Source organism: Lampetra planeri, chromosome 2 (genome assembly GCF_965212315.1).
Source record: "Lampetra planeri chromosome 2, kcLamPlan1.2.h2, whole genome shotgun sequence".
Classification (NCBI taxonomy): domain Eukaryota; kingdom Metazoa; phylum Chordata; class Hyperoartia; order Petromyzontiformes; family Petromyzontidae; genus Lampetra; species Lampetra planeri.
Genome location: NC_136108.1, coordinates 29,569,382 through 29,594,253, shown reverse-complemented (window position 1 = coordinate 29,594,253; position 24,872 = coordinate 29,569,382). Strand labels below are relative to the sequence as shown.

The 24,872-nt window shown below is 49.0% G+C and overlaps 1 protein-coding gene across 1 annotated transcript in view; it reads left to right on the top strand.

The window, feature by feature from the left end:
- LOC144731122 (potassium voltage-gated channel subfamily KQT member 4-like) overlaps positions 1-24,872 on the top strand; it is a 68,671-nt gene that overhangs the window by 25,868 nt on the left and 17,931 nt on the right. The window contains exons 2-9 of the mRNA XM_078612106.1: positions 2,924-3,014; positions 3,623-3,749; positions 4,743-4,918; positions 5,548-5,676; positions 6,538-6,648; positions 7,198-7,293; positions 8,500-8,592; positions 24,232-24,580. Of these exons, the coding sequence (XP_078468232.1) occupies positions 2,924-3,014; positions 3,623-3,749; positions 4,743-4,918; positions 5,548-5,676; positions 6,538-6,648; positions 7,198-7,293; positions 8,500-8,592; positions 24,232-24,580 (1,172 nt within the window). The remainder of the gene's footprint in view (positions 1-2,923; positions 3,015-3,622; positions 3,750-4,742; positions 4,919-5,547; positions 5,677-6,537; positions 6,649-7,197; positions 7,294-8,499; positions 8,593-24,231; positions 24,581-24,872) is intronic.

Below are 24,872 nucleotides of genomic sequence, written 5' to 3'. Positions count from 1 at the left end.
AGGAAAACGAGCAACGGTGGCTGTGTTAGTGAATGTAACTCAGAGAGTCGAAAATAACTGCTAATATCGACAGGTAGGATGGAAACATCACAGCCAGTTATGACCTAAACTGGTTAATAACGTCCTTCCAATGATTGCTCAGTTTGTACCCATCTTCTCGGTTGAAATTTTGTCTGTGCTTATATATCTGGATGGCTTCATGAACAGATCTTTGCTGATAGCCAGTGGGTTTGCAGAGTACCTTCGTCTTGGCAAAATCTATTTCGTGTGTGCCCACAGCATTAAAATAATGCTCAGCCACGGCCGAGGTATTGGTCAGTGTTTCAGATCTGCCTTATGTTCACGGACCCGGTCCGAGACATGTCGCAGGCACAGCTTAGTTTATAGACACCGGGGTATTGTATGTCAGGGATCACATCCTTCAAAGATGGGATCAGATCACGCATTTTATGTACTGTGTTGAATCGAACCTGGATCTTGTTTTGATCATGTTTTTGGATATATTTTTGGTGACCCCTGCTATGTATGGCAAGGTGATGGTTTAGAATGGGTCCTCAGATGGTTCTTTCCCAACGGTTGGGGTGATAGCTTTACGGATTGTGGAGTCTGAATATCCATTCATCTTGAGGGCTTGGGGTACGTGCTCCAGTTCACTGGCTAGGTGGTGATGGTCGGAAATACAACGAGCTCTATGGTGTAGAGTTTTGATGAGGGAATTTTTCTGGGATGGATGGTGGTGGGAGTCATGTTTTAGGACGGCATCCGTATTGGTGGCTTTCCTGTAGACGGATAATTCAAATAGACTTCAAATATATCCAACGTTTTAACTCTCACTTGAGACATTTTTTTCTGTAAGAGAGTGTGTGTGCGTGTGGGAAGGTGAGCTCCCTCAGTGTGTGAATTAAAACAAAAAACAGCTCTCTTGAATGCATCTTTGAAGTAGTTTTGTGACATCTCTTCTGCGATGATTATGCAATCGGGATAAAATTGATGACTGTGAGGATTTATTTTTTGTGAGGTCATTGGTGACCTGCCCGAGACCATCAGCTCTGTGTAGTAGAGAACCCTGTTTAGTCACGGACGACTGAAGCCCATATTCAAACCCAGGACCATGGCATTGTTGGCTGAGTGCTGTGACACCGGTGTTAATCTACTGCGAATTACATTGCCAAGAGCCCATTTACTGAGCTAATCCCACAGAGTATGTGATGCTTAATTAGGTGCGGAATGCTCGCAATTAAAGAAACCTTAATTAAAATTCTCCAATTATTTCCAATGCCCGGTCACCCCCAAAATCCCGCCAAACGCTTCTCTCATTAAGGCTTTCTTATTGATGTTTGGTTTGATTGATTATCTTCATTTAACGAGGTGAGAGCTCACTGAGATTCGTGGTGGATGTCGGAAGGATGACGACCGTTACGTAAACGTATTTGCCATTTCATTTCACTGTCTGCCTGTCCACCCATTTGTCCAGGTGTCCACTCATCTATCTCTCTGCCTGTCTATCCATCAGTCTTTCCATCCATCCATCAGTCTCTATGTCTGTCATCTTCCTGTCTCTTTGGACATCCATCCATGCTCATTTACCCAGGAACACTCGAGTCTCATGACTTATTTTCCCATATCTCTTTTCATCTATCATCTAATCGCCCACCCACCCACCCATCTATCTGTGAGTCTGTCCACCGTTCGGCAACCAACTCCTACCTCTCCTCGCAGCGCCAGGGGAAAACGTTGTGGCGTGGTGTGTGGACAATGCCAAACTCTAACATTATAGTCAAACTGATTACCCTCGAACCACGCTCGCAGCCACCAACGCCGCAAGCGGCGGCTCCGGTCCCGTGCGGGGCGCTGGTTACCCATCCAACGTGGGTCTCGTTTGACGTGTGCACAAGTTCCCAAGGGGATAATCGTCCGTTACATCCCCTAGACAAACCCCCGCTCGGTCGAGCCAGGGGAATGAATCACCCCCCCCCCTCCCCCAGCCCCCTTTCAGGGAGCCCCCAGAAACAAAAATGTAATCGCTGCTGCAGCTGGCCTGGTGGAATGTCCGAACGCTCGCTGGGGAGAAGCTGCCATTCCTCTGTTGGGCACTGGACCGGGGAGTTGAGTGAGACGAGAGGGGGGGAGAGGTAGGTGCGGGCCCAGTAAATGAAGAATATTGAATTTGGCGAAAGCAATATTGATATTGATCTGAGACTGGACTGGGTAGTGATGAAGGTATTGGAGTATTGGGGTGATGTGGTCTCATTTATCAGCTCGGATGGGAGGTCTGGCGGCACCATTCTGCACCGGCTGGAGTTTGGAGGTGATGGATTTCGGAGGCCTTAGCAGAGAGAGGTGTGATCGTCAAGTCCGATGAGGGCATGGATGAAAGTCTGAGCAACAGCTGCTGCAAGAGAGTGGCAGATGCAGGCAGGAACGTCCATAGCGGGGTGCGGGACCCAGGGCAAATCCCACTGTGTGGGTCCCCCGACGACTTCAAACTAAACCAGATCTGACATCTTGACGTCAAAGCGCGGGGACCCCCCAAAGCGCGGGACCCGGGGCGGTCGCCCCGATTCGCCGTGCCCCTCGGGATGGCTCTGGTTGCAGGAGATGTTTTGCTGATGGAGGTAAGAGGTCCTGCAGAGCTGTGGCATGTGGGAAGCGAAGGACAGCTGAGAATCGATGGTCTCTCCGAATGTAATGTCAGAGCTTCAGAGGTGCTCGCTGAAGCTGGATTCTTGACCGAGCTTGGAGTTTTTGTTCTTTTTTCCAATGAGGAGGACTTCTGTTTTTGCAGCTAGGGGCCGCATCGAGGCAGGACATGAGTGTGAACAGCGATATTGGGTGCGGTATTAACCGGCATTCACCACATCTGCACTTGCGTCAAAGGCCGTGTGGCGGATCATCATCGATGTCCGTCTTTGTGTGCGCGCAGGTTCGTCCTGGTGCTGAGCTGCCTGGTGCTCTCCGTGTTCTCCACCATCCAGACGTACCAGGACGCCGCCTCCAAGGCGGTGCTGCTGCTGGTGGGGACGCACACACGCACACACGCACACACGCACGCACGCACGCACACACGCACGCACGCACGCATGCACGCACACACGCACACACGCACGCACACACACGCACACACACACGCACGCACATACACGCGTATGCACACACGCGCACACGCGCACACACGCACACACGCACGCGCGGGGGCTCCACCGGGGCCTGCGAGGAGCGGAGGGCTAAGGGTCGGCGTCCTCCCGAATTGGTAAAGAACGACAACAAAGCCCTGAGCTCTAGATGTTTTTTTGTAGTCCCAGACCAGGTCGATAAAGCGGAGATGTAGGTCCTGTTGAAATCCCCTTCCCTGCTCTTCTCCTGCAGCAGATGGACCAAGAATATGGCCTCGGTGCAGGACTGCCCGTGCTCCTATTGCCCTTGAGACCCGATTTACCATGTCGGGTCCTGTTTGGGATCGTCCGCTATCTCGTCTCGCGCCACCTCCCCCCCGCCTCCCACCTCCTTCATTAGGTGCTGCTCGCTAACAGCACTTGCCCCAACAGTCTGTTGAAGGCTATACGGGGGGGGGGAGGGCATCTTCGTCTTTGCCTATCGCGCGTGTCTGCGTGTTCGTGGGCAGGAGTACATCATGATCGGGGTGTTTGGCCTCGAGTACTTCGCCCGCATCTGGGCGGCCGGCTGCTGCTGCCGCTACCGGGGATGGAGGGGACGATGCCGCTTCGCGCGGAAGCCGTTCTGCGTCATCGGTACGATGGCGGGCGACGCGAGGGAGTCGGCGGCGACGCGTGCGCGCGTTTGCGGCGCTAAAAAAAAGGAATAATAATTTACACGCAGTCCAACAGAAAATCTGGTGTTTTGTGAGCGAAACATGTGATGGTATTTTCGCGACGGGGTCCGCGGTGATCGCTCAACTCCCACGGCCTCGCGAAGACCGGCGGTGACGTGCGGACCCTGGCTAGGAACCACTGCCCGTCTCGAGGCGCTCTCCACAGCTGCTGCCTGTCCAGCGAAGGAGGCCCTTTCGCCAGCCGTGGCGCCAGCAAGACGTTGCAGGGCCGCACCTCACATTTTAATTCGTCTTGTAGACAACTTGGACATGCGCGTGATTTCAGCAAGGGGTGGAGCTTGGTATCACACTTCAAGGCGGTACGTACAGTCGATATACAGCAAAGACGGTTGCTATGGTTACGGAAAGGGTAGCGTTTGTTTTTGCCCTTGAAGTTGCTCCATAAAGACTTTAATTTGTTGAATAAATCACTCATTTAGCGTTCTTCACTTGATCCTTATGGCGGTACCCCGGGGTACCAAATAATACAAAATGGCCGAGGCAATTAAATAGTCTATTTCTGGGACACTATTTCGTCCAGGGGTGTAACTGAACTCCGCGACTGGGGTACCAATCAATCCGAAATCAGTGCCACTCCACGATGTCGAAACGCCAAACATCAGCATAACAAATCCGTTATCGAAAAATTTAATTTTCAATAGTGCATCGTGTACAGCTCGTCGAGATGAGTCGATTGCTGCATCGCCGACCATCAAACGACAAAAAATGACTTCATCACGGACATCGTACGAGAGCCGGGGTACTATGGTACCCCAGGGTACCTCCATAAGGTTCACTTATTTATCGTTACGAGACCACATCCTGAGTGCAATCACTTTAAACTACTTCAGTAGTCGGACGCTCCACGCTCTGAGCTCTGCGTCGTCGCTCTCTGTCCCGCCGGTGCGCGCAGACATCATCGTGCTGATCGCGTCGCTGGCCGTGATCATCGCCGGCACCCAGGGCAACGTGTTCGCCACGTCGGCGCTGCGCTCCCTGCGCTTTCTGCAGATCCTGCGCATGGTTCGCATGGACCGGCGCGGCGGCACCTGGCGGCTGCTGGGCTCCGTGGTGTACGCACACAGCAAGGTGAGGGCCACGTGGTGTACACACACAGCAAGGTGAAGGCCACGTGGTGTACGCACACACAAGGTGAGGGCCACGTGGTGTACGCACACACAAGGTGAAGGCCACGTGGTGTACGCACACACAAGGTGAGGGCCACGTGGTGTACACACACAGCAAGGTGAAGGCCACGTGGTGTACGCACACACAAGGTGAGGGCCACGTGGTGTACGCACACACAAGGTGAAGGCCACGTGATGTACGCACGATGACAAAACCTCGTGTGTCACGTGCACGCACCGCCCCCCCCACCGCAATCCCTCTAGGATTTCAATGATTTGCCCCCCACCCTCCCTTCACCCCCCCCCCCCAACCATCACCACCCCTTTGATGTGGATGATGTTTCAGATTTTTTGTTCACTGTTCCATTCGTGACTCAATTTTGTTTATTATTATTATTATTGATGAATGTGACTGCAGGGGCTGCATGAACCAACCACACTGAACACACACACGGCGTGGTGACGCATCACTACGTGCTTACGTCATAGCCGTTTCACACATTTGCCGCAACACCTGGTGAAATCGCAAGGCACCTAGCCTGGCACGGGCCTGCCCGCGGTGGTGACGGTGCGTGGCGTTGCGGCGTGCAGGAGCTGATCACGGCGTGGTACATCGGCTTCCTGGTGCTCATCTTCTCCTCCTTCCTCGTCTACCTCCTCGAGAAGGACGAGGACAACAAGTACTTCGAGACGTACGCCGACGCGCTCTGGTGGGGCACGGTGAGGCGCGGCACGCACACGCATACACGCACGCACGCACGCACACACGCACGTATACACACGCACACATGCACGCACACGCACGCACACACGCACACACACGCACACACGCACGCACACGCACGCATGCACACGCATTTACACACACACGCACACATGCACGCACGCACACACGCGCACACACGTACGCACACGTACACACGCGCATGCACACGCATTTACACACACACGCACACATGCACGCACGCACACACGTGCACACACGTACGCACACGTACACACACGCATGCACACGCATTTACACACACACGCACACATGCACACACGCACACACGCATGCACACACACACGCACACATGCACGCATGCACATGAGCATGCAATCACGGATTAACTCCCAGCCATAGTCCTAACTCTCACCATCGTCTTAACGCGAACCCCTAACCCTTGCCTTGTCTCAAACTCCACCCATCGCTTTGGCATTTCGGCCCCCAAATCAAGATCACGAGTTTCTCTGCGCCACCCCCTAGCTCCTTGTGGGAACCCCCCCCCCCTTCCCCATGCCACAACCCACGGGTGACTAAGACCGCAATACGGAAAGAGATGATGTGGCAATGCATCTGGCCGATGTGGCAATGCATCTGGCCAATGCGGCGTTGGTTTCATGTTGTGAATCTTCGCGTGGTTTGCAGCCGCAGCGGGACGCTGACCTTTCCCGCAAACGTTTGATATTTCCTCTTGCACAGTGTCCATGCCGCAGCCTGCGCTGCCCCCCCCCCCTCCGCCCCCCCTCCCCCCGCTGCCCCCCCCCCCCCTCCATCCTAGGGCTGACTCTGTCCCTGTGCCCCCTCCCGCTTGTCAGGTGACGCTCACCACCATCGGCTACGGGGATAAGTACCCGGTGACGTGGGGGGGGCGGCTCCTGGCGGCCGCTTTCGCCATCATCGGCATCTCCTTCTTCGCGCTGCCCGCCGTGAGACACACATGATCATCATCCTCATCATCATCATCGCCGCTAGGACATATCACCGTCGTCATGACTACGACGCATCATCATCATCGCTACGACGCATCATCATTATCGCTACGACGCATCATCATCGCGATGAAGCATTATCATCACGATGATGCATCATCATCATTATCATCATCATCGCGATGACACATCATTATATGCATGGATGTTGGACTTCATTCGCACCGTACGTAGCCAACCGGTGCTCATTCGAGGTGCGGCGGAAGGACAACCATTGCAGTGAAACATCATCAAGAAACACATCATCATCACGATGACGATGCATCATCATGATGACATGCCAGTGTGGTGGCACAGTAGTCGTAGTGAGCGCTGATGAGGATTAAAGTGGTAGCGCGAATCACATGCATATTGATGATTATGGTAATGATGACAATGTTAATGATGTCAATAATGACGGGGAAAGCGACCATAGTGATGTGATGATGACGACGATGATGCCAATGATGACGACGATGATGCTGATGATGACGGTGGTGCCCCCAGGGCATTCTGGGCTCAGGCTTTGCCCTCAAGGTGCAGGAGCAGCACAGACAGAAGCACTTTGAGAAGCGACGGAGCCCAGCAGCAGGCCTCATACAGGTGGGAGAGAGTGTGAGAGGGTGTGAGAGAGAGTGAGTGAGTGTGAGAGAGAGTGACAGAATGTGAGAGTGTGTGAGAGAGTGTGTGAGAGTGTGAGAGTGTGAGAGAGAGTGTGGGAGAGAGTGAGAGAGTGTGAGAGAGTGTGAGAGTGTGTGAGAGAGTGAGTGTGAGAGTGTGAGAGAGAGTGTGAGAGAGAGTGTGAGAGAGAGAGTGAGAGAGAGAGTGAGAGTGTGAGAGAGTGTGAGAGAGTGAGTGTGAGAGAGTGTGAGAGAGTGTGAGAGTGTGAGAGAGAGTGAGAGAGAGAGTGTGAGAGAGTGCGAGAGAGAGAGTGTGAGAGTGCGAGAGAGTGAGAGAGAGTGTGAGAGAGTGTGAGAGAGAGTGTGAGAGAGGGTGTCTGTGTGGGGTGGACGTGAAATGGTTAGCACACTGAGCCACCGACCAGGTGACCTAAGTTTGTTTCCCGCTCAGAGCCAATATCAGTGCTGAATATCCGAACCGGTCCTGGACCGCCCCTAGGTTTCTTCACTACCGGAGAGACAAAGGCGTGGTACTGACCACACCACCACCCCCTCGTGCGCCCTCCAAGCCTAAATTGGTGCTCGCTAACAGCACTTGTCCCAACAGTGTTGAAGGCTATACGGGGATCTTTACCTGTTAGTGTGTGACTGTGCGTGTGTGCGCACGCATGCTGACATCGTACATAACACGCGTGTCGATGTGGGGACGTGAATGATAATGCCTTTGCGTGGGCTGGCAGCGGCCGACTTTGAGTAGCGGCAGAAGCCATCACTCGTGAGCCTGTTCCGTTGCATCGTGCCAGTCAGCCTCCCACTCAGAGCGCACCTAGCCTGGCTCGGGACTGTGGTGATGTCACAACCATGTAACGGAATATCAATAACGTAGCAGATTTTGAAAACCATGCTCTTTGCTGGTGACTGTGATTGTGATGGTGACAAGGATTGAAGGTGATGATGATGATGACCATGGTGATGATGTTGATGATCACAATGGTGACGATGGTGATGATGGTGATGATGGTGATGATGTTGATGATCACGATGGTGACGATGGTGACGATGGTGATGATGATGGTGATGATGGTGATGATGTTGATGATCACAATGGTGACCATGGTGACGATGGTGACGATGGTGACGATGGTGACGATGGTGACGATGGTGATGATGGTGACGATGGTGATTGCAGGCAGCGTGGAGGATCCACGCCACGGATCCGTCCCGCGTGGACCTCACCTCCACGTGGAGGTTCTACTACGAGTGCATCCCTTCGCTAAGGCAGGTGTCAACAGCCACTTCACCCGACCCCTTACCCTTGTACCTTGCCTAACAATTGAACCCCTTAATCATAATCCTAACCCCTAACCCTGACCTTAACCGCCAACTCTAACCCCTGGCCCCAACCCTCACCTTAACCCCTGACCCTCGCACCCCACTCTGCACCATACGCTGCGCCTGCGCTGCCCGCACACCACCGCTCACTGGTCGCATGGAGGCTGCATGAGCATCGCGAGCGGCTTGCGTCGGCGCCGGGAGCCATCCAGCAGCGGAGCGCGCGGAGTCACGAGTCGCACGGCCTGAGGGTAACGGTCGTCTCGGGCAGCCTGACGCACGCCGACTGTCGGGACTTCTCTCATCGGCACTTTCCCTGGGAGCAGTTCCACCATCGCAGACGCACAATCTAGATGTGGGGGTGACCGCCAGGGCAGCCGCGAAGCGGCTTTCTGCTTGGGGCATAACAAGTTGACCGATTAGCGCCGTTGAGTCGGAGGGAAATAATTTTGTCCTCCTGCTTTGATGAGGCAGAAATGCTCGTAAAATTACGGCGGTGTCGGACCGACTTGGACGAACCGACTTTCTCGCGCGGCTGGGTTGGTGACGGTGTGTTCAGTTTCGTGTGCGTGTCATTCCCTTCATTTGTTCCGTAGAGAAGCTACCATGTCGGTTAGCACAGACGGCTATGTACGGTGCGAAAGAAGTTCAACATACAAACATATTAGGATGATTTTTTTATGTTGAGGTCTCATTTAGGGAACTGCCCTTGAGTGAAATTGAATTCGTTTTTTTTCCTCTCCCACAATTGCATCTCGACGCCATTGTCGTCGTCGTCGGGGTCACGAGACGAAAATGATTTACAGTCGGAATTCTCTCGGCATTTGTTAGACCTGCCCCAGAATGCATGGTTGTCACAGCGCAGCTTCTCATGTAACATCGATACATCTTCTATTTTACATTAGTCGAGCACCTTTTAGCTGCCCCGTTAAGAGCGCTTGTAGCATGTCAATACAACTGAAACTGTTTTAATTACCGCAGCTAGGATGTAGCCAATTTAAGTGCGGTTTTTTTTATTACGATGGGGTATTTTTGTGTGTGGAGTCATCAACTCACATTTCATAACGGGCGCGCAAAACCCGTATTCAAACTCGGATGGCAGCTTTGCTGGTTTAGCATTCTCTGACGTGGCCATTATGAACTCTTGAGCCACCTGGCCAGCCAACGAGGATTGTCATCACCACCTTTGCTTGCCACCCATCGTGGGGTCACGACTGAATCGCCCAGTGAAACTCTGCACTCAGCAGCTCGATAGAATTCCAAGAATCCAAAAAGTGGCTTCTAAGTGGCCAAGTCTTGAAGGTTTTATCAAAAGCCTAAGAATATTAAAAGCGTGCCTTCATTTGGCTTACGAGACACCTCAATGTGCTCTGGCTCCCGGGGCAGAGCGATTGTAGAGACATTAGTCTGTAAGTAATCGTTGCCGCCGTTCATGCACCTGCACTCTGGCGTGACATGCCCCCTGCGACCGCAATCACAGTGGGAACCCTCTGTGTTTTTAGCTGCCCGCTTGTTTCCGTAGTTACTGGAAAGCACTTTATGTGGAGAACTTTAAGTGGCCGTGTCACAGGCTATTAGCGCCAGCAAATGTTCCTGTCGACAAAAAAATATCGTCGCCTTTCAAACAGCGCAACGTGCGTGACTCTAAAAGATAGAAGCATTCTGAAGTCGTTTGTGTATCCGCAAAAGCTTCCCTGAGTCCCAAGACCCCCAATTTTAGGAGGGTCTTGCATTGGGCAGTTTGGCCAGTTCCTCTGTCAGGAGCGTCTGCAGAAACTCCCCCGCTGTGCACGTGGGCATTCCCTCTTTCGAGGGAGATGGCTGGACAGCGTGGAAAATAGGCCAATATTATTTGAGTGGAGGCCCCTTCTGCCAAAAGTGATGTAAGCAAGACATTTCAGCGATGCTCCATTTTACATTTTACGTGTCGGCGGGCAACACTCACAAGTCCACATAGACGGCTGAACTCCGACCCCCACTGGCCGCCTCGTGACCCTGCGGACTTTGTGAGTTTCGTAAATCTCTGGGTGTTCCATCACCCCCCCAACCCTCCAAAGCGGTGGATCACGATGCACGCGATCATTATTGCGATGGCGCCGCCGCTGTATTCTTTGATCAGGTGTGAGAAGCATTGGGACGCGCGAGAAGCGGGGAAAGCAGTGGGTGGGGAGCAGGGCAATTCGTGAGGAGCAGGGAGCGCGGGTATGCGTAAGAAGCGGGGAGTGGTGGGCGGGGAGCGGGGGGGATGCGTGAGGAGCAGGGAGCAGGGTGCAGGGGGACGTGCGGTGAGCGGGGAGCAGGGAGCGGGGGAGCGAGGGGTGTTCACGCTCGGCTGAGTTATCGCCACGGAGGACGAGAGGCGGCGGCAGTGAGGGTCACTGCCGCCGCCTCCTGACATGAGGAATTGAGCCGCCCGTCCTCGCGCCTCGATCGCCGAGCCAAACTGGCAATCGCTTTTTCATTTTTCATCCGCGCGGACGGAGGTGTACGGGCAGCCGTCGGCTTGAGCTAGAAAATAATAATAACTTTGGCTCCTCCAATATAAAATAATAATGCTGGCATCTTCCGTCTCTTAATGCTGAAGCTGTGGACTTCTCCGATAGAAAGCAAATGGTAGAGAGATGATCCGTGGTTGGAAATTAAAATAAATGTTCGTGGTACTGCATCGGCAGCGGTGCACGAGCACAAATAGTAATAACTTGACACATTTGTCAATAACACTGCCCGAAGTAGGAGGGGGATCTCTGCTTTGAAGAAGAGCCATTGCCTGAATCGTCACCTATCATGTCACTTTTCCTCTTCATGGCAGTGTTATTAATGAATGTGTTGACTTTTTGGGAACAGTTGCTTAACAGTGAAACTAAGCTGACCACCAGCTCCTTACCCCGGATACAGCTCCCAAAAAAACCCTCACGAAACACATTTGCAGACAGCAATGGATCGATTCCTATGTTCACGGTGGATGCATGGAACCGAGCGCGTGAGAATCCATCAATTACGGTTCGCGTAATTTGCAGTACGGTATACGCAAACATGATGCTAATGGTATCCTGAGGCCAACGGAGCACCTTGGGGTTGTCCCGCACGGGGGGGTGTGGAGATGTAATGTTCGGTGTGGGGCAGGTTACTTGCTCTAGCATCATAGCAAGTTCTATAGCGCCGTAACATTATATTAGAGAAGAGACATCGGCATCGGAGAAGGGTGAGGGTCTTGCACCTGCTTTGGAAAGGGGGCAGGGATTTGGTGGAAAGCTATTTTATTAACTTTTTTATTTGACAAGGTAAAGCCCACTGAGCTATTAGCTCTTATTCAGAAGCGGCCTGGACACAGATGATAAATGTGGAGGGGAAGAACCTAGAGGACTCGGAGAAAAATCCACGTGACCAATTGGAGAATTCCCAAACTCCAAATATACAGCAGCAGGCGTCAGGGTTGGGATCGAACCCACGACCCCTTGCATACCAGGCGAGGGAGATAACATCTCGCCAACGTACAGGTGGCAGGGAATTCTAGACTGGGGTATCATGGACAGAAAATGATACAATTTACCCATGAGAGCCTCATTTGAGTCTCAAGACGGCTTCATGTCAGGGTCCTGTTTGGAATGTTTGGCCAATCGCTTTTTTTTCCAGTGTATTGTGTCTTGAAAGAAACCGGCGTGTCTGCAGAAAAACTCATAAATATGAGAGGAACAGGGGATATTTTTTCTCTGCACGTAAAAAATACACCCCAATTTCAGCAAAATTGTTTCAGCACAAGCAGTTTTTGACAATCATTAGTACCTCATCAGCACATTCGGGCTTGCTTGAAGCAATGCTGGTGAATGGCCAGGTGTTTATCTCTGTTCGACATGGGTCCCAATTTTGTTGCTTATATTTTCCACAAGCGAGAAAATTGCTCGCACGCCGGTGCATGGATGTGTTAACGACCTACTTGATGTACTGTACTGCCTCAGCAGACACCACTTCGAAAATGCAATTAACCAGAACATAGACTTTACCTCTAACGAGGGCGAGCGACGGAGTGCATTAAGCGCCGGTTTAAATGCACAACAGGAGCATAATAGATGGTGGAGGATTCAGCCGCGCCACAAGTATAATTAAGCATATTTAAGCAGCTGATATGCGGCTCACTGCTGTGCCAGGGGAATGTTCTGTCTGTACGCGTGTCTGTGAATACTTAGTGATGCTGTGGACCAGTGCCAATTGGTTTACGCACGTTAAAACGCGAGGCTGAAAGCGTGTATGAATCTGGTCTCTTAAGTCCTCTAGATCTCCCTGGGTTAAGTCTGTGGCGTCCCTGTGTACATCGATGAGTCTCTGTGATTGTGTGGTCTATGTAAATTCAGCGGGGCTCGATGCAAGCCCTTGAGTGTCAGGCACCCTAGCAGGGGGACTAGGCAAGGGAAGGCACCGGCTCGGCCTATGAATAAAATAGACATTGAGGCATTTTTGAGAATGAGGAATCAAGTAAGAATGTAAAATGAAAATATCTAATGTTATTGACATTTATATGTAGAGATAAAGCCAGTCTTCTGGTTAAATATCTCAACCCCTCCACATGCAAAACAAGGTGCGGCCATTTTGAACATTGCCGTCAGGTTGCCACGACGACCTCGTGACCCCATCCAGGCAATGCGAGTGCTCCTTTGCATGTGCAGCAACAACACGTTTTAAAATGACTGAGCCAAGTTGCTCGGTGTTGCAGAGCAACGTGTGCAACTTTATGTGCTCAATGTTCCATGTTGAATGGAGCGACGTGTATACTTGCTTTAAGCAACATTGTTGCAGTAAAGTTGCAGCAATTTTCTTTGGATTGCAGCTGGGCCGCGTTTCATTATGTTGCTCTGCGTTGAGACCAATCCAGTTTGCAGCACGACGCTTTTGACTTGCACCGAGTTGCGTTGCAGTTGAATTACATTGCTCAGGTTTCCATCGACTTGCACGTTGCTGCTTGCTTCGAGGTTGCACCGGATTGCCTCGCTGGGTTTGCCCGGGGGACTGCGAGACGTGCAACACCGGTATGAGCGCTGTCATGAAACCCTGTCGCGGATGCATGCCCAGAACGTCGATGTGAATGAGCGTCGACTGCGAAGCATGGAATCTCGCTTACACCATCGCCACCGTGGTGATATTTATTGTGCACGACGATTGATCAGTCACATGCCTTTATTTAACCAGATGAGGGCCCGTGGGGCAGATACGTGATAAAATACAGCAAAGGTGTGCTGTGTGATAAAAGCGTGATGTTTGTCAGGATGCTAGATAAATATATACAACACTGTGTCATGGAGCGATCTAAACTGAAATCACCCTCAGTTGAAAATGTCCACCATAAGTAACCAATATACCTCGCATCTGCAATTCTAAGCCACAGAGAAGTTTGAATTGAGTCGTTGCCATTCACACATATTAGGGGTGAGGGAGTGTGACGAGGACAACTTAAATAAATCGGTCATCTGGTATTTCAAGATGGCTGCAATTTATTTTAAGATGGCTGCCACTTATTTTAAAAAGGCCACCATTTATTTCAAGATGGCTGTCAATTGTAACCAATATTGACCAAATCCACCGATACCATTTATATTTTTTTTACCCAAGCTAACAATATGCTTATTTTATTTTTATCAATTGATGAGAGGGAGAGACGTTTGATAATAAAATGGGATTTCTAACAAAGCTCTAAATTTCCTCTGCAATCACGGAGGTGGCTGTTAAGTATAATTTGACCTGGATAGTCCAGGAATTTTGCCATCTGTGTTTGGGTGGCAGGAATTTATTTGTACCGTGACCTCGTACCGGTCCTTGTGTAGAACTTTATTACAGGCAGGATAATCCAGGCAGCCAATTGCAATGCTCTACTGGGCCTACACAGAATAATGGGACTGGTTATTAAACATTGGCTGAGAACCTTATTAATTTGAGTTGGTTTGGTTATTTGCCTTTCACTATGGCCAGGTTTGGCGAAAGGGGTAGTGTTGAACAAATGCATACAGCAGAATGCTAAAGCATACAAGCTGTGTGGGTATAACGACAGTAAATCAAGACTCCAAAGGGCATGTACGCGGAGATATGCAGGGGGGAGATACCGACAGCCTGGTCTAATCCTTCTAAATATTTGCCACAAAAATTAGGGTTTAACCACTTAAATCCACATTCTGCGAGCCTCAGAAGTACAAGTTTCAGGTAAATTGGTTGCCGAGGGTGGCTATTTCGATTTATAAGATGGTGGCCATAACGGTCATTTCAGCTTTGATTCCTCCCTGAAAGTGGTGAGTGTGTATTTCTCAAAAATCCAGAAAAATCTCAATGCTTTTATCGCAAGGCGCGCGATTGATTCATAAATCTGCCCCCTCTCAGTATATCTCTTGCAAGGGAGACGCGGGGTGCATTCAGAAAGGATAAAGATTAAAGTTCACCATCATCACTCTCATTGTCATCATCATCATAACTATCACCATTATCATCCTTGTTACTCTATTCATTGTCATCCAGTGCTGGGTTTCCAATTTACTTTTTTGTCTGAATACTGTAGGTGCCATTTGTTTGATTAAAAGTGCACAGGGTGTTTGAAAGAGATGGACCCGATTTCAAAGCAGTATATTTCACGATGTCAACATGTTACAATTACACAAAAAGTTACAAACGGTTTAATGAGTTATCAAGTTTTACTAACCATTTTATAAATACTCTATGTGCCCTCCACCTGTTGTACAGACAACATCAAGACGATATCATCTTCTTGGTTCTTTCGGTAAAGTCACGTAGAAGGGAAGTAATAAAATAATAAAAATAAAACATAATAAAACAATTCTCACGACGTTTCGGCCACAACGCAAGCAGCCATCTTCAGGCGAAGAATGAAACACCCCAAGCTTGGAGCGTATATTTAAGCTGGGTTAGAGGGGGGGGAGGTGGGAAGAAGAGCGCCTAAACAAAATAATTTGCATATCAAGAGGAATTCAGCATATGGAAAATGCGTAGGAGGTGGGCGGGGGGGGGGTCCAAATCAATACTATGCCCGTGCATTATGCAGGATTAGCAGCATCAAAGGGGGGGGGGGGGGAGGGGGGGGAGCATTAACAAAGGAAAGGAATGTTAATAGTATGTAGCTGTAGTTACTAAACAACCACGTAAAAAACTACAGTGTAAACTGCATGACAAACTAAAGTATAAACTACATAGCATCATCAGTAAACTTACTATACTCTACAATAAGCTGAGTTACTAACAGTAAGTAATACATGAAAAATTCTACGTTGTAAAAAAAAAAAAAAAAAAAAAAAAAAAAAAAAAAAAAAAAAAAAAAAAAAAAAAAAAAAAATTATATAATATGCTTCCATCTAAACTTTATTCTCTTACATCACACGGGTCTATACCGTACTATATACTTCCATAGGCAAAACCAACATTAAATTACATACTGTATTGCTATAAACCACCTTATACATTTTTAATATAACACTATGTATTATTCTACCCACCCTAATGTGTATCAAAATGGTTTATTACGTCCTTCCAGTGATTGCTAAGCCAGAATCCATCTTCTCGGTTAAAATTGTCTCTGTGTTTGTAAATGTGGATCGCCTCATGTACGAATCTCTCATGATAGCCAGATGGCTTGCAGAGAACCTCTGTCTTGGAGAAGTCAATGTCATGTGAGCCCACTGAGTTGTAACAGTGATCTGCCACGGCTGAGGTGTTTGTCCTACCGTGTTTCAGGTCAGCTTTATGTTCACGGATGCGGTCCGAGACATGTCGTTTGGTTTCCCCAATGTAACTGCTACCACAGAGGCAACTTAGTTTGTAGACACCAGGGTACTGTATGTCTGGAACCACATCTTTTACAGACGGTACCAGATCACGGATTTTATGTACTGTGTTGAATCGGACCTGGATCTTGTGTTTAATCAGGATTTTGGAGATCTTTTTTGTGACCCCAGCAATGTAGGGTAAGGTGATGGTCTTGAAAGGCTCCTCAACAGGATCCTTCTTGGTGGTTGGAGTGATGGCTTTGCGGATTGTGTAGTCGGAGTAACCATTAGCCTTAAGAGCTTGGCGTACGTGTTTGAGTTCACTGGAAATGTGTTCATGGTCGGAGATGCATTGGGCTCTATGATATAGAGTCTTGATGAGGGAATTCTTCTGGGATGGATGGTGGTGGGAATCCGGTTTTAGATAAGCATCCATCCCAGAAGAATTCCCTCATCAAGACTCTATATCATAGAGCCCAATGCATCTCCGACCATGAACACATTTCCAGTGAACTCAAACACGTACGCCAAGCTCTTAAGGCTAATGGTTACTCCGACTACACAATCCGCAAAGCCATCACTCCAACCACCAAGAAGGATCCTGTTGAGGAGCCTTTCAAGACCATCACCTTACCCTACATTGCTGGGGTCACAAAAAAGATCTCCAAAATCCTGATTAAACACAAGATCCAGGTCCGATTCAACACAGTACATAAAATCCGTGATCTGGTACCGTCTGTAAAAGATGTGGTTCCAGACATACAGTACCCTGGTGTCTACAAACTAAGTTGCCTCTGTGGTAGCAGTTACATTGGGGAAACCAAACGACATGTCTCGGACCGCATCCGTGAACATAAAGCTGACCTGAAACACGGTAGGACAAACACCTCAGCCGTGGCAGATCACTGTTACAACTCAGTGGGCTCACATGACATTGACTTCTCCAAGACAGAGGTTCTCTGCAAGCCATCTGGCTATCATGAGAGATTCGTACATGAGGCGATCCACATTTACAAACACAGAGACAATTTTAACCGAGAAGATGGATTCTGGCTTAGCAATCACTGGAAGGACGTAATAAACCATTTTGATACACATTAGGGTGGGTAGAATAATACATAGTGTTATATTAAAAATGTATAAGGTGGTTTATAGCAATACAGTATGTAATTTAATGTTGGTTTTGCCTATGGAAGTATATAGTACGGTATAGACCCGTGTGATGTAAGAGAATAAAGTTTAGATGGAAGCATATTATATAATTTTTTTTTTTTTTTTTTTTTTTTTTTTTTTTTTTTTTTTTTTTTTTTTTTTTTTTTTTTTTTTTACAACGTAGAATTTTTCATGTATTACTTACTGTTAGTAACTCAGCTTATTGTAGAGTATAGTAAGTTTACTGATGATGCTATGTAGTTTATACTTTAGTTTGTCATGCAGTTTACACTGTAGTTTTTTACGTGGTTGTTTAGTAACTACAGCTACATACTATTAACATTCCTTTCCTTTGTTAATGCTCCCCCCCCTCCCCCCCCCCCCCTTTGATGCTGCTAATCCTGCATAATGCACGGGCATAGTATTGATTTGGACCCCCCCCCGCCCACCTCCTACGCATTTTCCATATGCTGAATTCCTCTTGATATGCAAATTATTTTGTTTAGGCGCTCTTCTTCCCACCTCCCCCCCCTCTAACCCAGCTTAAATATACGCTCCAAGCTTGGGGTGTTTCATTCTTCGCCTGAAGATGGCTGCTTGCGTTGTGGCCGAAACGTCGTGAGAATTGTTTTATTATGTTTTATTTTTATTATTTTATTACTTCCCTTCTACGTGACTTTACCGAAAGAACCAAGAAGATGAATCCCTGCAGTCACGAAAGCTTTAAATCGAAATCAAGACGATAGTTGAATTCATCCCAAACGCCTCTCTTCTCACGTTTTCCTCTGAGGTGCGTGGTCGCCCTGTGCTCTTCCCCTTACATAAACAGCCTGTTTCCTCAAATTGTCGGTACCAATGACGAATGCTCTTTGACATTGGTGGATCAATGCCAAAACGCCATTGAAATGCACGCTGCACCGCAATTACGGATTCAGTTTTGCTGAACTGCAGAACGCAAAACGCCTTGCGTTGCGGGGTCACCGTCTTGCGAAAGACTGAGGCTAGGGGCTGTTTGTGCGCTGGGAGAGGCATCTAACGATAATCATTTGAAACTCTATGCCCCGCCCTCTCTATGCCCCGCCCTCTCTATGCCCCGCCCTCTCTATGCCCCGCCCTCTCTATGCCCCGCCCATTCAAGTGGTAAGAGTTTCATTCATGGGTGGTTCGTGGTTGCAGAGATGTAGCGATTTCAAATCGGGTCCATCCTTTTCAAACACCCTGTAGTTTAGAATCAATAGGACAGATAACCATGTTTATACATCCTTCCAGACCCCTTCTCTTGCTTGTGAGCAGGGTGACAATGCACACGCCATTTATATTTTGTCGGGTAAATAATTTCGGATGTGGTGAATGAGTTTCAAACAGAAGGTATGTGGACATGATCAGTAATGCAATGGATAGTGCTACTTTGAAGTCCTTGGCCTGAGTTCAATTCCCGGCCATGGCTGAGTGGTGTCGTAACTGGTCCTGGACATACACTGGCCCCTTCCCCTTTACCAACCCATACTAACCAACATGGTGAAGTATGGTCAAACATTCCCCATGACCAACGAGGCACAGGGATACTTTTTTTTTTATCAGAACGAAGCTGCAAAAACAACAATCGGAGCAAACGACGCAATCCCATTGGTGAAAACAGTCAATTACACAACGAATATGGATGGATTTTAATATGAACCTCGTTCTTTTTCCTACTTCGAATTGGAAACCCAGCAGATGTCATTGTCATCATCATCATGGCCCTTTTAGGGTTGGAGGTGAAATTAGGGGCACCGGGAGGCTGCATAGGCACAGCACTATAGTGTCCACAATGGTGGCTTTCTGCAGTGACTAAAGAGAGGCTGCAAGGCTTATTTTAAATACTAGTACTATATGCAGTGTCCTTAGATAAAATTGGCACATTTAGACATCGACTATGGGGCAGGTAGCCAAAGGTACAGATGGACGGAGAGACATGAAGGCGAGTTACAGACTGATAGGCACAGATAGAAAGAGACAGAACAGACAGACATGGAGACAGATTACAGACACACACACAGACACTAAGAGATGGACCGACAAATAGATACAGGGACAGACGTACATAGAGACGGGAACAGAGAGGCAGATGGATTACCTCTGTCCACTCGTACACGCTGAGTCATTAATGAATCCATCCTTCCGCCCTTCCGCCCGCTCACTCAGGAAGGATCTTTGGTACGTTCCCTGCAGGTTCGTTTGATAACTGCGATTCCACCGAAGATGGTAACGGCGGGAATAACGGCACCACCGACGATGGCGATGTTGCGGGGGCGCGCCGCTTGTGTCCGATCCAAAACGAGTCCAAACTCGCAAACGCTTCAGCCGGAGGTTAAGCACCAAGTAGCAAATTCTGCCTTGCAGAAGGCATGTTATACGTGTATACATACACGTAGCTAACTGTGCTAATCAGAGGTGCGGGGGAATGGCAACAAATTCAACAAAATTTATATTTTATATTTGTGTACCGCGACCTATTTGTGGTGATTTATTTCGTGTTGTCCCCTCGGGTGCATGGGCTTCCTCTGGATGGACATTCCATTTACCACCCAACGTAAAACATTAAAAAAGCTCAATAAGGAATTGGCCAAACACCCCAAGCAAGAGCATCGTGTGAAGGGATTTTGAGATGCAGTCGATTGCATTTCTGGACAAGCAATGGTTAGTTAATGAATTAATAGAAGTATACATGAACAATTCAACTGTTGTCAATATGATCGGTTTATTGAAGTGATTCGAGTTCGCGATTCATTTCAAGAATTAATTATTTCATTGTAACGTCGCGGCCTCTACTGGCTGCAAGGGACGACGCCAGCCCATCGCTGACGGCGCGCGACTTGAGAACCACTCACTCCTAGACGCGCCATTCGTTGTGTGCGTCGTTAAAATTAAGGGTCAACATTTATCGATGGATCGATGCGATCGTTAGGGCCCGAATCGTGATAGATAGATACTTTTTTTTATTGAACGAATTTCGATGTCAGTGTGCTCATTGCGATGTTTAATTTTACGAATAAATAGTAAAATTAATTTCTCCTCAGATGAGCATTGAGGCGGTGTTAATCTCCAGTTTACAGCCTTGAGCCAATGGTGGACAGTCCTCATTCCTATGGCGGGGCTGAATTTATCTTTAGGACAGCCACAATTTTATAAACTCCAAAATGATGATGGGCTGATTCACTCCCCCCCCCACCAACCAGGATTTGAACTGTAAATTGTTCATATGCCACCTCGGTTCGAAATTCTATCTCCACATTCAGGTCAAAATCTTTTGTCTCTCTAAGCTCCGAAAAAGGATAAAGAGCCGAAATGTTTAGCATATGGAGGTGCACAGACACATCGATTCATCGAAGAATGCAGATTCATTATTATTCTCACGGCACACGCATCGAATCGATCGCTGTGTGTTTTTATTTATTTGCGTGTCATGTTCACTTGACTGGGTTCACGTGAACCCTGCAACCGGTGGAGGCGGAACCATTCAGCGCAGTATAAATAAAAAGAACAATTCTCGAATCGAATCGCAGCCTCGAACCGCAAGGCAGTGTTTGGTTTAGCACTGACAACGGTGGTGAAGTATTTGTACATTTGACGCATGCTGCGTGACTTGCGTGCGGTATAATCTGAACACGTTTCTCTTTTTCAATCAACATTGTTTATTTTATATTTCCCCAATTTGTATTCAACCCGTGCTATCAGTGTCGCATTGGGACGGGACGCAGAATTTTCCATTAGGAGCTCTCGGAGTGCAGTGCACTCAACCCCCGTGTAAGAGAACGGCGGCGCTCAGAAGCAGACATCACAGAACTACTGCCCGAGATCCCTTCAAACGACCTCTTTATTTTTGCCACACAAGCTGATGCCAAGACACGTTTGCCACATGACGTTCAAACCAATATTGTTTTTTTAATTCTCAGAGCTGGAATTTTTTTACTGAAGTAAGTGAAAATAAAAATGTAATGTGATCACTACTTTGTTAGACATCGGTGACCAGCCTGAGACCATCAGAATCAAAATATTTATACTGGAGGAATCCGATGAGCTATAAAGCTCTTTCACATTATTTGGGTTTTCAGTAAAGCCACGTAGATAAAAAAAATAATTAACAACAACAAAAACACTGATGTAGACTGTAGCCTGGTTCTTAATCGGAGTGAGTGGACTTGCAGTCTATAATGTAGACTGTAGCCTGGTTATTAAGTTTGGTGAGTGTACTGGCAGTCCATAATGTAAACTGTAGCAATAGTTTTAACCTCGGTGAGTGTACTGGCAGTTTATAATGTAGACTGTAGCCTGGTTTTTAAGCTGGTGAGCGTATTGGCAGTCTATGATGTAGACTGTAGCAATGGTTATTAAACTAAGTGAGCGTACTGGCAGTCGAAAAATGCAGACTTATTCTTGGTCCTTTCAGTAATTTAAATCTAATTTTAAAAAATGTCCAGTTTAATCACGGGCAGCTGAACTGACGATTCGAGCCCTGATCTCGTCTGTTACCCCTGAGCCACGTGGCCATCTCCTAAGAACACATTTCCTGACATTTACTCAACCCACGCCTGCATATCCAGCCGTACCGGCACCAGCCCATTGCACAGCTCCATTGCCGTTAAACGGCCACGTGGCACAGGGGCAGGTTGTGAGTTCGAAATCCCAGTGCTGGGTTCAGTATATAAATCAAGCGGACGATAAAATGCCCCGTGCCACAGTAATATGGAAATGCCCCACCACTGGCTCAGTTGTCACCAGTGGAGATGTCAATTTCCCACCCTCCCCCATGCTCGCTTGATAAAGGGACACTTTGTGTGAAATAACGACCGCATGGATTCGAAGTGGTGGCAGCTGCCACTGGTGGAGAGCGATATCTGAACCGGCCTTGGCTCCCCTTTACCAACCGGCGCGCGCAAAGGAGCGCGGTGAAGTATGGTCAAACAAGCCTCGCGAGACTCGGCATGGGGGTAGACCTTCATCCAATAGTGAATTGACCACCGGCTGTAAATGATTAACCATGGCATAAATACCCCCCCGCCCTCCCCACCGAGTATATTCGAGTAGGGCCGAGACTCTCATTGTGAGTCGTGGCTAGAGTGAGAAAGTTGAACGTGTGTGTTTATTTTCTGCACGGATGATGGTCCCGTTTAGCGCCAGCTGCCCGGCTATTTTGCGCGGGAGACCCACGGTGCTGAGTGAACACAGCAGCAGCAGCAACAAAAATGTTAAAGACGACAACGTCGACATTGCAGAGAACGAGTACACCAGGGCCCCAAAGGAATGGTGCACAACTCACAATCGAGGCATTTAACGGGCGTAAACGAATCGCACACGTGGATCAAAACAGTGCAAATATAATCTAACAAGTTAGGTACATGTGCACATGAGCTTTATATATTAGCCTCACGGGGAAAGGCCAATTGCGTGAACATATTCCTGTTAGCGACAGCATAAAAGAATCCCGTTTTATTCCCGCTTAACCCATTGTTTATTTTCACAAACGAGCCTGCTCACGGTGACCGCTCGATCCACAAGTCACCGTGCCCCTTCATCGATTTGAGGTGCAATGAGCGATTGCTTAACGAGTGATTGCTTCATGAGCGAGCGAGCGGGTCAAATAAATGCTCGTGTAATAAGGCAGCCCGCCGGGCTACATCGCTGCCGTGCCTGGGAATGATTTTGGCCTTGCGTCCTCCATTCGAGGACACTTGTCATGTGTTCACAGAAACTTCGACACTGATTTTTTTACAAAACCCGCCGCACAGCTCGCCAATAGCACAAAGCCCGGGTCTGCATAACATTTGGGCAATATTGGCAACGAAATACTGCCAAAAAAGGGCTTATGTTTACTTTTGTTTTCGATTATTTATATAACACAGTGCTGCCCGAGTGGCATTGTCATGTGAGAGTGTGGGAGTCCGAGCTCTCACATCGAACGCGTTCGTGCGTTTTGTGTGGGCGCGCGCATCTCTATTCGTATGCACAATTCTCGGTGCGTTCCAATCCCATAACAAATTGGAGGAGGCTCTGTTAATGGACTGACTCGCTAGCTTATTTTGTTTGCGTCCTATCGGTGTTTGCATCCTCTCGGTGATTGCCCTGTGTGTGGGACGAATGCTGATGCTGGCATGTCATGCGTTTTCCAGCAGAGGCCATTAAGATGTTTCAGCCGTAACTGCGAGGCCGTTTATCAAGCCTTATCAATCTCTCTGTTTTCTCTGTCTCCTCTCTCTCTCACTTGCTCTCATCACTCTCTCATCTGTACATTCTTGATATTTACACGTCATCATATTATTATATGATTACTGGTAACATTTATTTTTCTCAAAATTCATCCTGGACTATCCCGCCCTTTAAATATATTACTTTATTCTCACTCACAATCCACCTCTGTCTCCACACCTGTCCGTCTCCCTCCTCTGCCCACATCTCTGCATTCTCTTTCTCTCTCCATCTCTTCCCACATTTCCCCTCCACCTCCCAGCTTCTGGGTCTCTCTCTGCACCTCTCTGCCTCTTTGTCTCACTTCTCCCCCTCCTCCTCCTCTACTTCCTCCTCCTGCTCCTCTCCACATTTCTCCCTTTCCTCCTCCCTCTCCATTTCCATCTCTCTCTGTGTCCCGTCTCTGTCCCTCTGCCCGTCTCTCTCCTCCGTGTGCCCCGTGTCTCCCCGCCAGCCAGAAGCTTTCCCTCCGCGAGCGACTGTCCAGCCCGGTCACGCAGCTCATGAGGAGTCGACCTAACGCCGGGCCCAGCGGCGGCTGCTCCGGCTCCCTCACGCAGCCCGGCGGCGGTGGCGGCGGCGGCGCGACCGGTTCCCCCGGCGGGCACGGCCCCGACAGCAACGGGCCCGGCACGGCGGCGGGGGCCGTGACGGTGGACGCCGTGCGCTCCGGGTACAGCTCCCCCGCGGGGCCCGGCAGCGACGCCCCCTCGCCTGCCGCCCGCGTGCCCAAGTCGCGCTCGTTCAGCGAGCGGGCGCGCCTGCGCACGTCGCTGCGCAGCGTCCTGCACCACCGCGTCGGCACCGGTGAGCGTGACGGCGATCGGCGCGCGCGCACCGGTCGCGTCGGTGAGCGTCGTCGTTCTGAAAAAGCTCTGATGTGGTTCCGTGGCACCCTCCACCGGCTATTCTCTGATGCAATACACAAGGTGGTGCACCGCTTACTGTCAGAGTTCTCGTTGGTAATATCTTTATCTCAGAACGTGGCACCGATAGCGAGGCGGCTATTTAATTTGAAACAAAGGGGAGAACAAATCATTGCATAATAGAGTTTTTTTTGTGGTTAGATCGCGTAAATATATAAATGTGTCGTTCAAAC